The sequence below is a fragment of the Amblyraja radiata genome, chromosome 10 (genome assembly GCF_010909765.2).
Source record: "Amblyraja radiata isolate CabotCenter1 chromosome 10, sAmbRad1.1.pri, whole genome shotgun sequence".
In the NCBI taxonomy this organism is placed as follows: Eukaryota; Metazoa; Chordata; class Chondrichthyes; order Rajiformes; family Rajidae; genus Amblyraja; species Amblyraja radiata.
Window position 1 is genome coordinate 38,037,628 of NC_045965.1, and position 15,122 is coordinate 38,052,749.

General features: G+C 45.4%; 1 protein-coding gene across 1 annotated transcript in view; it reads right to left on the reverse strand.

The window, feature by feature from the left end:
• Positions 1 to 15,122, reverse strand: part of agbl4 (AGBL carboxypeptidase 4) — a 472,100-nt gene that overhangs the window by 378,305 nt on the left and 78,673 nt on the right. The window contains exon 5 of the mRNA XM_033027816.1: positions 3,863 to 3,957. Within this exon, the coding sequence (XP_032883707.1) occupies positions 3,863 to 3,957 (95 nt within the window). The remainder of the gene's footprint in view (positions 1 to 3,862; positions 3,958 to 15,122) is intronic.

The following is a 15,122-nucleotide window of genomic DNA, read 5'->3' on the forward strand; positions in this document are numbered from 1 at the left end:
ATTGGTTTCCGTAGTTTAGTCAATAGTCTAGGAGCTGCTGTCAACCCATTTGGCAGAGCCATGCCATCCAGTTAAACTTCAAATATCTCCTGTTCTTAGTGAATAGACACCGAATAGTATGCATCTTTGAGGTTGATGCATGCCATGTGACCATTTTATAGGAAGCTCCTATAAAAACAGTTGTTAGACCATAACAAAATTTTACTGTTCTGAAAGTCTATACTGCACAAATGAGTTAAACCTGGATGAAGTGACATCCTCCATCTGTCACCTGTCCTGGAAGGCAATCCTGCCCATAATACTGGGCCTGCCTCGAAGACAACTCCGGTCCGAGTTCCAAGTCTGCTTGGAACCTATGTATGTTGTGCAGTAAAATAATCACATGTTGTTATCTGTTTTTTAAAACCAGATCTGAAATTCATGTTATTGTCATTTTGAACAAAAACACAAGAGTAAAATTACCAACATGTAACTGGTCCACAATCCCTTGTTTCGGTAAACCCAGACCCACCTACCTCCATGGCTACCGGTGGTCTTGTGGTAAACCCAAAGGCCCCTGATGCGGGTTCCTTTTCTCTCCTTGATTGGGAGTAGGACTGGTAGGGAGTGTGGATTCCATGTTTCTCCTGACCTCTGCTTGGGTCTTGGTCTGAAAACCTTATCATACTGAGCTTGCCTTGTAAGACAATTCTGGCCATAATTCTGAGTCTGCCTTGAAAGACGACTCTGATCATATTTCCGTGCCCAGCTTTCAAGCTACCACCGGCTTCAGTGAACTGCTTATCCCCTATGGAGGTGTGGGGTGTGTTTGTCGCCTACTGATGAAGTTTGCTTGTCGTTGTACCTTGATTGGTCCGACAGCTTTTGCTTCCTTCTTCTGGTCTTACCTGAAGAGAGGATTCGGCGGCTAGTTTCTCCAATGTCACCCTGATAGCGCTGTTCCCTTGCCGGCATTTGTGCGAATATTCTGCCAACTGCTGGCTCTTGAGGCCGTATGCATGTGCTTCAGTATGTTCATACTTTAAATTCGAGATCAGTTACCTACTGATCACTCACACTCCGCTGCACTGAGAGTGAGATTTGTAGGCAGCCCTGAAAACAGGTGCTGCCGCAGGCCCCTGAGGATACTTGCGCTGACATGGCACCTCCAGCGGACCTAAATGAGATTCTTGCTTTGGGTCAGACTGAAACTGACCGTAGATGCTCCTCTCCTCAGAGCAGGAGACATTTGTGCAGCCCTGAAACAGGTGCCGCTGCCTGCGGGTTCTCCATAATTCCCGGGCTGATAACTCCCTCCTTTGGAGTATATCATTGTGGAGCACCTCTCCATCAGGTGCTCCATGTGGGTTTTGAACGTTTAAACACGTTACCCATGAAGGAGGTTATCCTCTCCATCCGGGATCCTCCTGGCCTACCCTTCAATTGGGTTTGCCTAGGTACTCCTGGCCCGTTTTGTTTTCCCCATTGCTGGCACGGCCTGCTGTAGAGGCCCGTGCTGATACTGCTCCCTCCTTCGGAGCAGATCATTGTTGGAGCAACTTCTCCATAAGTTGCTCCATGTGGGAGAGTCGTCCTCAGATGCTCTCCGTTGAGGGAGGGTATCCCTCTTCCCCGGACTCATCTGAGTCAACGGGTGTCAGACTTGCTGGTGGTTTTTACGTCCCGCAGGACCACCACGGAGCTCCTCCTCCTGCACCAAGTCTTTCCTGCCGGTTCTGCCGGCAGTAATGTCGGGAACAAGACCGTCGCTCGCTACTGGGAATGCTGCGGTCTTCGGCAGCCGACTTCCCCGCGGACCGTCTCCTCGACATCTGGGCTCTGAAACTACAAAAAGCTTCAAGTCCGAGAGAATGCAGGTAAGTAGTTCAACTTTCCTTACCTGCCGATCCTGACGGCTGGGATGACACAGTGCCTCTCCAGTCCGTCATGCGCATTGCGTTCAGACGTAATGACGCGCACGCAGACGGACGGCCCTTCTTCACGTAGTCACTCACGTGACTCCGAAGTAAAATCATTATTATGAAGCCATTAGTACCATTTTGTCAATTTTGTCAGGAAGACAATTCCAGACCACAAAGAAAGCAATTAGCCAAACGTGTACACCAACAGATGAATTCCAGAGGCGATGGAAGACTGAGTGACCTTGAAATCATGACAGTTTTTGATGTAGCATTAAATAGTCATCATAAAACTGGTCAATAGGAATCAAAGTGAAAACTTGTTGGAATCACACTATAGTTCAACACAATGGACTCCCTCAAGATTCCAGCATCTGTATTTTGTTGTGTCTCTCATAATTTTATATATGTCACCTCTCAATCTCCTTCATTCTAGGGAAATCAGATCCATCCTATCCAATGTAGACAAGGAACTGCAGCTGCTGGTTTAGAATAAAAAGATGCAAGGTGCTGGAGTAACTCTAGCAGCATCTCTGGAGAATATGGATAGGCACAATTTTGGATCAGGATACTTCTTCAGACTCGTTATAAATGGGAGTGGGGTTGAGGGAGAAATGGGTGTACATCATAGTGGAACACAGGGAAGAGAGGGGGGGAAAGGACTGGGGTGTTTGTTGGTTAGGAGCACTGAATGTTGTTGATGAGGTTAGAGAAGATTACATATGAACCACTGTTTCACCTGGAAGGGTTGCTAGGGTCGTTGGATGGATATGAAGGAGGTGGTATGGGGACAGGTGTTACATATCCTGCGGTTTCAAGGGAAAGTACCTGGGGTAGAGGTGGTTTGTGTAGGAAGGGATTAATGAAGCAAGTAATTCCAGAGAGAACAGTCTCTGCGCAAAACGGAAAGGATATGAATGGGAAGATGTGACTGCTAGTTCGATCACATTGAAGGTGCTAGAAATGTTGGAATGATGTGTTGGATGGATGGGTCCCAACCTGAAATAATGCGTATCCATGTTTTCCAAGATGCTGCCTGACCCGTTGAGTTACACCAGCACTTTGTGTCTTTTTCTATCATATCCAATCTCTCCTGATTACTAAAGCCCTCCAATCCAGGTAACATATTTTGACTCTTCGCCACACCCTTTCTATCTTAACTACGGTATATCCTTACCATAGTGTGGTGATGAGAACTGCATGTTACTCTGTGCAACTTGACTGAAGTTTTGTAATGTGGCATTCCAACTCTTACATGCATGACAGTATTTCCAAAAGGCATTTAGACTTTGAATTAAATTAAATAAAACCGAAATATATTGTCACTAAGCTTAATATAGGTTAAAAACCTACGGGTGAACTTTCATCTGGTCCGATTACTGCTTCTGCAAAGATTGTGCATGCGTTACCATGCAGCCCAAATCAATCTGCACAAAATAGTGCACTATCATTGCAAGTCATACCTTCCTATACGATTAAGAAGTAGTAGGGTATGCAAGAGGATTCAGCAGTATCAGGGGGCACTCTTACTTCTCTTGAATTGAAAAATCTACTTGATATTGGAAACCGTGAATGTGGCTGCAAATTTCTCAGACCATACTTAACACCAATTTCAGCAAAACATCTTTCACGAAGCGTTACACTCCTAGTTTACAAACCTAACATCTATTTTACTTGGACATGCTGGACACCTATGAACTGGACCCTGAGAAATGTAGCAATTTCAACATCTGCACAAATTGGACTCATGCTGCCCCCAGTGCTAAGCAAGTAGTGTATATCAGTTTTACATCTTTCCGCCATCTGTCCCTCAGTTTCAATGTCATAGATTTTCACATTTAATTTTTGAGAGAAAAAAAATGAAAATAATTATAGCAATATCAATCCTAGGCCCATGTTTATAGCAATCCAGTTGCTAAACGAAATCCAACATTTTTGCTGCCAGAATGATTTTGTTTTTTTACCATTTTGATCTGTTGGTGGATTTGACAACTGGAGTCATTCCATCTCTGTAGAGACTCTTGGTTTTGCTGAAGTTGACAATGTTGAAAATTACCCTCTACAAGGAATTAAATAAAAATGTTGATTAAAACATATACTTTTCCATGAAATATTCTTTTTAAAATACAACTATTCAACAAACTGGAATCTTAAAAATATATTTTTAGGAAAGGCTAATCAAGTTAACACTACATTTGAAAAACTTAGATTTTTTAGTTGCAACACTAGCAAGACAATTGCTTCCTTGAATTGATTGCTTTGTTAGATTTGCACACGGGCAAGGTTAAATAAAAATCCTTAAATTACTCTTTGTTGTTCAACCCTCTTTCATCAGTAGCAATACAATGTGATCAAAATAAATATTATGAACTGGTCCAACTACAAAGTCTGCTGAAAAATCTTAAGCTTTGTTGAATGCTGTTACTAATAATTTACCAAACTATATTCAATTATTAGCAATTTCTTTGGTTTTTAAAAAAATGATGCATTTAGATTATAATTCCCTCACATTAACGATCGGAAAATACAATAATTTTAAAAATACCAACTTGCTTATTTCTGTTCATTTCTGATATTTCAAGTTTAATAATCTTATGTGCATATATTAATCTTAAAAAGGAGCATTTAAATATTAAGGAAAAGCTGCTTTTTTTTGTTCAAGATATTTGGTGTTTGAGAATGTGTTTATATCTTTACTGTACCATCTTGATGAAATCACAATTGCTGGACATCAAGAATACCAGAAAACGGAAAACATTCATCAGATGTCAGAAATCTTCAGCAAAGACCTTGGAGTTCATCAGATTGTTGTGGTAAGCTTTCTCCAAGGAAAGGAGCAAGCATCAGTGCTTTGCCACTGATTGCAAAATCCAGATCTACAATTTTCTTTAAGTTGCATGACCCAACAACTATCATGTCATATAGTCACAATATACACAATAAAATAAATATCTATAATCTATAAATGAGGACCTACAGAAAATATATGGGCCACTGAGGTAACACCTGGAATATTGTGCATAGACCTGATTCCCACCAAAGGAAGGAAATATTGTTTCAAGCTATTTCCTGCCATCCCCTGCCTCATCCCACCCCCCTCATCTCTTATACTGGTTATCTCCCCTCTATCCTCTCAGTCCAGATGCAAGGGCTCAATCCAAATGTTAACTATGCCATTCATACATTCATAATACTGCTCAATCGACAGTTTGTTTTTTGCTCCAGAATAAAGCATCTGCAGTTTTGTGTCTCTTATACTATTATTATGTAGTAAACAGTAATCAACATGGATATCAAAGGCCATAATTTGATAAAGCAGATTAGTGGCATCCTCATCAATGAATCTACTGCCTGAACCACACTTTGCAGTATTCAGTTGTAAAATAGATTCAGGATTCGTTGTGGTTTAGTTTAGTTTAGAGATACAGCGTGGAAACAGGCCCTTCAGCCCAGTGAGTCCGCACCAACCAGCGATCCCCGCACATTAACACTACCCTACACACACTAGGGACAATTTACATTTATACCAAGCCAAATAACCTACAAACCTCTTTGGAGTGTGGGAGGGAACTGAAGATCTCGGGGCAAACCGACATATGTCATCGGAAGAACGTGCAAACTCCAATTGTACCAATTGTTTACAATTTTTTTTAACATCGTGTATCCAGAATAATTTCAAACATCGTTAGTTTACTCCAGAAATAAATTGCACATTATGGTGATAGATAGTTTGCAGAATAATAGTTTGATTTTGATGAAAACTTGAGTATTTGTTTAGTAAGGCCCTTCGACTTACCGAGTTCACGCCGACCATCAAGCATCTGTTCACACTAGCTCTATATTATCCCACTTCATATCAACTCCCTACACACTAGGGGTAATTTTACCAAGGCCAATTAACCTACAAACCCGCACAACTCTAGGATTAATCTAGAAGTAGAAACAAGAAACTGCAGATATTAGTTTACAAAAAAAACCCACAAGTGCTGGAGTAACACAACAGGTCAGGCAGCATCCTTGGAGTTCATTGATGTTTGATGTTTCGGGTTGAGAAGTCTGAAGAGTCTCAACCCGAAATATCACCTGTGATGTTATCCAGGAATGCTGCCTGACCCACTGAATTATTCCAACACTTTCTGTCTTTTGTTGTGGTCTGCTGTATTTCACACAACTATGCATGCCGTCCAAATATAGAAACATAAAAAATAGGTGCAGAAGTAGGCCATTCGGCCCTTTGACCTGGCACCGCCATTCAATATGATCATGGCTAATCATCCAAAATCAATACCCCGTTCCTGCTTTCTCCCCATATTCCTTGATTCCGTTAGCCCTAAGAGCTATGTCTAACTCTCTCTTGAAAACATCCAGTGAATTGGCCTCCACTGCCTTCTGTGGTAGAGAATTGCACAGATTCACAATTCTCTGGCTGAAAAATATTTTCCTCGTCTCAGTCCTAAATGGCCTACCCTTTATTCTTAAACTGTGACCCCTGGTTCTGGACTCCCCCAACATCAGTAACATTTTTCCTGCATCTAGCCTATCCAATCCCTTAAGAATTTTGTATGTTTCTATAAGATACCCTCCCATCCTTCTAACTTCCAGTGAATATGAGTCCAGTCGATCCATTCGTTCATCATATGTCAGTCCCGCCATCCCCTTCCGTGGTGAATTGTTCTGACATAATAATATTATCCATGTCCGGATCAATCCATCTATATTCTCCCCCTATCTCACCCTCTGAAAAGCTATTTGTTCTATCCCGGTACTTTAAGAAGGATTATTTCATCCTCTCGCTATTGGAGTCCCTAATTAATCTCGGCACCCATGTCGATGGAGTCTCCCTTCTAGCTCCCTGATTTCCCCAACTGTCCTCCACCTGTGGGGCAATCATAGGAGATAGAGGATCTGTCCCCGATGTCTCTATTTCAGATTTAAATTTAGGGGGAGGAGCCGAAGATAACGCTGACTCCTCCCATAACAATCACCCCTCTGCCCTATTATAGTGTCATCTGAGTACTGTGCGATTTGAGAAAATGGCACCAGTATTACTAACCTTTCCCCCTCATCTCTTTCACTCTGTATATAATTGTAACTGACCATGTCTGAAGGTTTCAGGTTAAGTAATGCCATATCATTTGTTATATTATTTTACTGTTCAACCACTGCTTGACTATGTTAGATTTCTTTAGTATCTAAAAAGTGAAAGATACAAGGATATGGTTATGTTGAGAGAAGTGGGGTAAATAAGAGAAACCTGCTAAAACCATATGCATCTTGCATATAATACAAACACTGCACAACATTGATGCCTCTGATAATTTGCCGTTACTAACATATATTTTGGACGACCTTCCACTGCAGGTGAGGGAAATCTGTTAGTAAGTTGTGTGCAATGTCTTTGGCTGTGGTCACTGCTATGGATTATTGCTGGTATTTATGAGTTGGTATATGAGTATAAGACCCCAGTTTTGATTTAGACTTCTGCGGGGGGGTGACAGGGCGCAGTGCATTGAGCAATGTATGGCTATTGGTACATTTGGTGGAGTATGGCATATAAAAATCTATTTGCTCACCTTGGCTTGTGAGGTTTCTTGATATTTTGCAATGCTGAATCCAGGTTGTTGGGGTTACATTCCATGCATTCACACAGTTATCTCGTTCCATTGATGTTTTACTGTGCGACCAGAGGGATGCCAATTCTATTGAAGGATACTTCTACAACATTTCACTTCTGTAGGAGCCATTTATGCTTAAGTTAGTTATTGTTAGTATATTAAAGTATTTTGTATTGAGATGTCTAGTTGAATCTTTTTGGTATGCTTCTGGATGGGATTTGATATGTGTCTGTGTCTACATCTGAGGAGGTTAGTGTAGCCACAGAGTGTGGGCTAGTCAGTTTAGCCTTGGGGGATGGAAGAGACAACAGTTTTTACCACACGACGCCACACGACACGACCTGGATGGAACAGTTAGTAAGAACGAAAAGTTACAATTTGTATTGGAATAAGGAGTACTTGATATGAATAATTTCTTGTTTTGTACTACTTTAATAAAGGACCAATTAATCAAGAAATAACGACTGGAAGATTTGTTTTTACTATCAGCGAGTAAGCTATATCACTTCTACATCTCCGAGAAGTAATGGCAATTAAAAGTTGTACATTGGAAAGTTAAGAAATTGTCGTTACAGTAAAGCAAAAACTGCATCTTTACGAGTGAGATAAGAGCTTGAAATCCTGGAACAAAGAATCTGCCAAACGCTGGCAAATCGACACGGTCAAAACCTGTGCTATCTGAAGAATGAAGATTGAAAATTTCGAAAGCCAGGGAATCGTGAGTAAGAACAGCTATATTAAGTCGTATATGGAAAGGCTGAGAAGCTTTAAAGTTAAAAGCTGCAGAAGCAGTATTGAAAACTCAGTATTGAAATCTCAAGCTTAGCTGATGTTATTGAACCAAGCTGGTGTTTTGAATTCCACTTGACAAGGTGTGCTGAAGTACGATTGTTTACCATAGAAACTTGAAGAAGACCTTGGGAATCTTAAATTTAATTATGTTTTGAGGAACAGTAGTTTGTTGTGAATTCCCGCTTGATAAGAACACGTTATCGCGTAAGTATGTTATTACGACAAATGCATCTTAAAGGGATAGCCACCGGTATGTCTGAAGCTCAGCCACAAGAGGGCGAAGAGGAGCCGAATTCTGGAAAATGTGTAAAAACAACCATTAAACTCAGCGTCAAAAGGCCAAGTTATGTTCCTGGAAAAATGCCAGAAGTCATGAAACAAGTTATGGAAACAGGTTAACAAGTTAATTGAAAACCAGAAGAAACTCATGGAATTTGATGAGAATGTGAAGAAAGTACCTCTCCCTCTATGCCCCTCTATCTCCCTCTCTGCCCCTCTCTCTCCGCCCATCACTCTCTCTCTCTGCCCCCTCTCTTTCTCTCTCTCTCTCTCTGCCTCTCCCTCTGCCCCCCCCTCTCTCTGCCCATTCCTCTCTCTCACTCTGCCCCTCCCTCCCTCTCTGCCCCACCCTCTCTTGCTCTGCCCCTCCCTCTTTCTCTGCCCCTCTCTCACTCTCTCTGCCCTTCTCTCTCTCTCTGCCTCTCTCTCACTCTCTGCCCCTCTCTCTGCCCTCTCTCTCTCTGTGCCCTCTCTCTACCTCCCTCCCTCTCTAGCCGTGCCTGTGAGGGGGGTTATGCGTGAGTGGATAGGGCGGGGGATGGGATAAAAGGTGTGAATGAATAATATTCATATAATATCAAAGGGGGTGGTTAGTGTGTGTGTGTGGGGTGGGTGGTTAGTGTGTGTGTGTGGGGTGGGTGGTTAGTGTGTGTGGAGGGGGTGGTTAGTGTGTGTGTGACGATTTAGGCCCCCACCCCCGCAACTGCTCGTTGAGGTGACGGGACGCCACCGGGTCCCCCTTGGTCTAGTACATAACTAAAACTCTGATCTTGTGCTCTTCAAGTTTGCGCGTTTTTCTATTTGCGCAAAATCGGTACTCACCTTCTCCTGTGCTGCGAGTTCAACAAGTTTCGTTCCGATCGATGGTACATTGTAAAAGTTATCGAGGTTTAAAAATCTTAAAAACCGCGCGTGCTCAGATTCTTTCAGTCAGCGCCACACAGATTGGTCTCTCCTGTCAGTCAATGCCACGGCCGGGATGGTGATGCCCCTTCCTGCCTCACCGGCGGCGGCCTGTCCCACCTCACTCACAAACTTCTCTCTCCCCTCCTCACAGTAACTTGTCTATCATCTCCCCACCACCGGCGGCGGCCGCGGTGGGGGAGGGGTGGTTCGTACGGGGGGGTTCAGTGGAGACCCAGTGGAAGCCCTGGTCCCGTCTCCCTCTCCCTCTCCCTCATCACTCACCCCTCTCCCCCGCACACCCTCTAAGATAATGGTGGTCCTGTCTACCCATTCCCCCGGGTCCATCTCCTCCGCCTCTGCCATTGCGGTAACTCACCCTCAAGGCCTTCTCGGAGGAGATCTTCTCCACCAGCTCATCGAAACTCGTGGTGCCCAACATGACGAACACCGACTTCATTCCCCCCCCCCCCCGCCCCGCAGCCCGGCCTGGCGGCGACATCGAGCAGGCAGATAGGCGGGTGGGCAGGGCGGGGACGGGCCGAGCTGCAGCAGCAGGTGTGTGGGCAGGCAGGGCGGGGACAGGCTGAGCGGCATCAACGGACGTTCTGGCAGGACGGGGACGGGCCGAGCTGCAGCTGAGCCAGAGAGGGCAGAGGGAGGGAGGGAGAGTTGGTTTGCAGGGTGGCCGAGTAGTTTGCGCGGAGTTTGAGTAACTCACACATGTGCACACACACGATGCAAACTGGTCCAAACGTCAAGTCAACGGGATCTAAACCACAGCTAACAATGAATGACCTGTGCAGGAAGAAACTGCAGATGCTGCTTTTTATGGATGGAGGGAGGGAGCGACTGAGGGTAGGGGAAAGGAGAGGGAGGCAGAGGTGAGGGAGGGGTTGGAGGAGAGGAGGAGGAGAGGGAAAAGATCCTAGGGAGATGAGGAGGGAGTATGGGGGGAATTGAGGGAGAGGAATGGGTAGGTAAGGAAAGGGGGAAAGTGGGAGAGGTATGGAGTGTGGGGGAGGAGGGGAATAGAGGGAGATGAGTGTGGGAGTGGGGGAGGTACGGAGTAGGGAACAGAGGGAGAGGAGGGCAGTGGGGGAGGTCAGGAGGGATGGTGGGGGAGATAGGGGGAGGTGAGGAGTGGGGGATAGAGGGAGGTAGGGAGGGGAGAGGAGTTAGGGAGGGAGGGAAGGAGGGAGGAAGGGAAGGACTGAGGGTAGGGGAAAGGAGAGGGAGGGAGAGGTGAGGGAGGGATTGAGGGAGGGTAGGAGAGGGGAAAGAAGAGAGATGGAGGGAGTGCTGAGGGATGAGGGGAAATGAGCTGTGCCTGCGCAGTCGGAGGCTATGCATGAGCGGTGCAATATTGCGTTGGGTGGACGGGTTGAATTGGGGGGAACCGGTGAGTGGTGGAATATTGCATTGGGGAACGATTTGCGTTGGGGGACCAAACGTGTCCCACTTAGTCTAGTCCCAAATATATCATAAAAAAGCTTCCTTGTTGGAATTCCTCTGCGGTGCTCGAGCGAAATGAAATCTACCCAAAGATGCTGAATGGATCATACTAACAGAGGGATGTTTTCTGTTCAACTGCTGTGAATTTAATCCTGTACTTTCAGATTATAATTAGTATACTTCGCAGTAAAATAGCAAAGATATGAGAGAAGGCCCGAATAAATGTTTGAGCTATAATTGCCTCGCAAGATCTATTTTGTCACAATCATGAAGATATTACTAAGAATATTGTTGTGCCTACCTGCCAATGATAGTGAGATCCTGTATACATGGGGAATGGCTCAGCAGAATGCAAGATCAAACCCGGTGTCATCAGTTGAAAGGTTACCTACAGAGAGTGGTGAATCTCACACATTTTCACACAGAGAGTGGTGAATCTCTGGAACTCCCTGCCACAGAGGGTAGTCGAGGCCAGTTCATTGGCTATATTTAAGAGGGAGTTAGATGTGGCCCTTGTGGCTAAGGGGATCAGAGGGTATGGAGAGAAGGCAGGTACGGGATACTGAGTTGGATGATCAGCCATGATCATATTGAATGGCGGTGCAGGCTCGAAGGGCCGAATGGCCTACTCCTGCACCTAATTTCTATGTTTCTATGTTTACCTGCTGTTGGCATGCCTTTTGTAACTGGCAAAATTAGTAACAGTATCTGGTAGCTGTGCTGGTAGTGTCAATTTAATGTATACTGTATATTTCAATTGGTGGTTTCAATTTAATGTATACTGCAATATACACTGAGAAATATATGCATTTTAAAAGCATCTTGGCCTGAGCAGCCATCAGATGGTTTTTAGCTACGCCACTACTTGATATGCACATCAATGATATGAAAATATGACAGGTTCTACAATGGGACAGGCAATCTACTATGCTAGATTTCCCAATTAAATGGTGGAAATGAAATTTGCCCAATTACTTTGCTTTCCTTCTCACTTATTCAATCATTTCTTAATTGTTTGCCTCATCAACATCCAGAAATAATGCTTCCAGATTTCAATTGTATTTTGAACTTCCCAACAATTCACAGTTACATAATACTAACATTTACTCTTCTGGAGGTGTTAAATTATTGAACCTGACTTATGCCAGTGGATGAAATCAGATCCAAAATGTTTGATTTGAATGTGGCACACCTCTTCACCAATTTTCACATTTTCATTTTATTACAAACTTAAAAAATGGAAAATTATGTAATTTTGAGAGATTAATGGTTTCACCTGACAGCAGTGGCATTTTCATATATAGCCTTCTGTTGTATCCCCAAAATTCTTTGACACATGTCAAAACCAGTTTTTGTCTCGAAAAAATGTTATTTGAAAACAACAATAAACCTTCTGTCACAAAACAAAAGAGCAGTAGTGAACTGCACAGCCTGAGGCCAAGTTGAGCTTTTGTTACCATAGCTACTGTGAAGGTGTGCCATTGCTTTGCAAGCATGCAATAGATTGAAAGCTTCTGACACAGAGGCACCTGAATAAAAAGCCATATGGCACTTGTAGGGATTTTGGAATATCATCAACACGCATAAATTCTCATCCAAATAATGGAACAATGTGTATTATCATTCACTAATTTGTTACATCTGCAGTCTGTCTGCCCTTGTCATTCAATTTTATGGAGTACTAGACCAAGTGCAGACCGGTTGGGTCTGCTCCAATGCACCCGTTCCCTACCCGTAGCCCCCACGGGAGGCGTGGTCCTCCAACTCAACCCATTGCCAAAGGTAAGATTTGAGCACTCCTCAACAAAGATCACAGCTCGTGAGCCTCACCCAGCACCGGAGTTGGAAAAAAAATCCCAATAGCACCTCCCCAATTGCAATACCAATTGACCCTCCCGCTCCTGTCCTGCCAGGAGCTATGATGGCAACATTGTTGCAAGTGTGCACTTGCTGTGAGATGCCATTGAGCTGAAAAGTCAGTGATCCTGTCTTGCAACTTTGTATCAAAGTGTGTTGGATGCTGTGAGGAATTATTTTAACAGGAAAAACCATTTTAAATTTAAAGTTTTGTCAGATTTTTTAACATTATCAGTAATAACTCGAGAAATAATGCAGGAAATTTTCAGATATGGTGATTTCAGACTCCACGGGAAAAATCTCTACCAGAATATGTAAATATTTTACCGTTAGTGCGTCATTTTTTTGAGAAGATGTGATTATACACACACACACACACAAATCCACATACAAGATCAGACTTTTAATAGTTACTAGACCAAGTGGAACCCATTGGACCTCATCCCCAACGCGGGGAGGCAGGGGGTGCGCGGCGCGGCATCACAGGGGAAGGCTGGTCTCCAAACGCAATATTCCACCACTCACCTATAGCTCCCAACTGCGCAGGCGCGGCTGATGGGTTCCCGTTGTGACATAGAAGATGGAGTGATTACTGTGCAGGTTAAGTGCAGTAAGCTTCCACCACTCACCGATTCCCCCAACGCAAGCCGTTCCCCCAACGCAATATTGCACCACTCACGCATCGCGCCCAACTGCGCAGGCAGGGCTCATTTATCATCCCCCTGCACTCCCTTTTCCTCTTCACCCTCCCTCTTCAATCCCTAGAGAGAGAGGGGGTAGAGAGGGAGGGGTGGTAGAGAGGGAGGGGTGGTAGAGAGGGAGGGGTGGTAGAGAGAGAGGGGGGCAGAGAGGGAAGGGATTGGGTTAGAGAGGGAGGAGGGTGGAGAGGGAGGGGAGTAGAGAGGGAGGGTGGAGAGAGGGAGGGGGTAGAGAGAGGGAGAGGAGTAGAGGGAGAGGGAGGGGGTAGAGTTGGAGGGAGGGAGAGTAGAGAGGAAGAGGGTGATGGAGGGAGAGGGGGTAGAGAGGGAGGGGGTGGAGAGGGAGGAGAGAGTCGGTGGGAGGGAGGGTAGAGAGGGAGAGGGCAAGGGAGGGAGAAGGAGGGGGTAGAGAGGGTGGGAGTGAGGATAGATATCCTCCACCCCCTGCCCCCCTTTCCCTCTACCACCCCACACCCCACCCCATCACCCCCTCCTCATTTCCCGCATCCTCCTCCCCTCACTCCCATTCCCTGCCCCAGGACCTACCCAGGTTGTAGAGCAGCGCCAGGGCCTGGTTCTTGTACTCGACCCAGCCCTGACTTGGTTCCAGCGGCAGCTTTTTTTGGCTCCTGGCTCGGCTCTCACTCCAGCTCGAGCACCAGGCTCGGCTCCAGCCAGGGCCGCGGCTCCACACTCGCCACCAAGTGTCCCTCCCACCCAGAGTGTCCCGTCCTGCCTTGCGAGTGCATTGTGATGTCACTCGGGTGCGTTGGAGTGCCCCTCCTTCCCAGAGTGTCCTGTGCTGCATTGCAAGTCGATTGTGACGTCACTCGCATTATTTCCAAGAAATGCGTGAGTTTTCTAGGGCTTTTTAAAACTTCAAATTATTAAAAAGTGTGGAAATATAGGTGGCAATGCGCCGGGATGATGCATATCGCTTCAAAGGGGAAAATGTGAGTAGACTGTGTGAAAATGGGAAGGCTTTGGCTTAGCTTTTGAAAGAAGAAAGGAAAATAGAAATTGGCACACACACAAGCACACAGACAGCCACAAACAAGACGAAGAATTTTAGTAATAGTATAGACTAGACCAAGTGGGACCCGTTGGGTCCCATCCCCTCAATGCGCGGTTGCGGGGGGAGGGGGGGCGGCCTGCGGCGTCACGCACACACTAACCACCCCCACATCAACCACCCCACTTGATATTATATTAATATTATTCATTCACTCCTTTTACCCCATCCCCCGCCCTATCCACTCACGGATAGCCCCCACCTCACAGGCGAGGCTAGAGAGGGAGGGGGGGTAGAGAGAGAGAGGGACACAGAGGCACAGAGCGGGGCACAGAGGCACAGAGAGGGACACAGGGGCACAGAGAGGGGGGGATCGGAGAGAGGCCCGGGGGGATGGGAGAGAGGCCCGGTGGAATTGGAGAGGGCCCTGAGGGAGTGGGAGAGAGGCCCGGGGGAGTGGGAGAGAGGCCCAGCAGCGTCTTTTGAATAATGGGGCGGAGGATGGAGAGGTGGGGGGTGACGTCACTCGCAAGGTGGCAGGCATGCAGATCCATTGTGACATCAGCAGCGAAAGGCAGTCGTTTTTATTTCAAAGTTTTGTCCGATTTTTAAA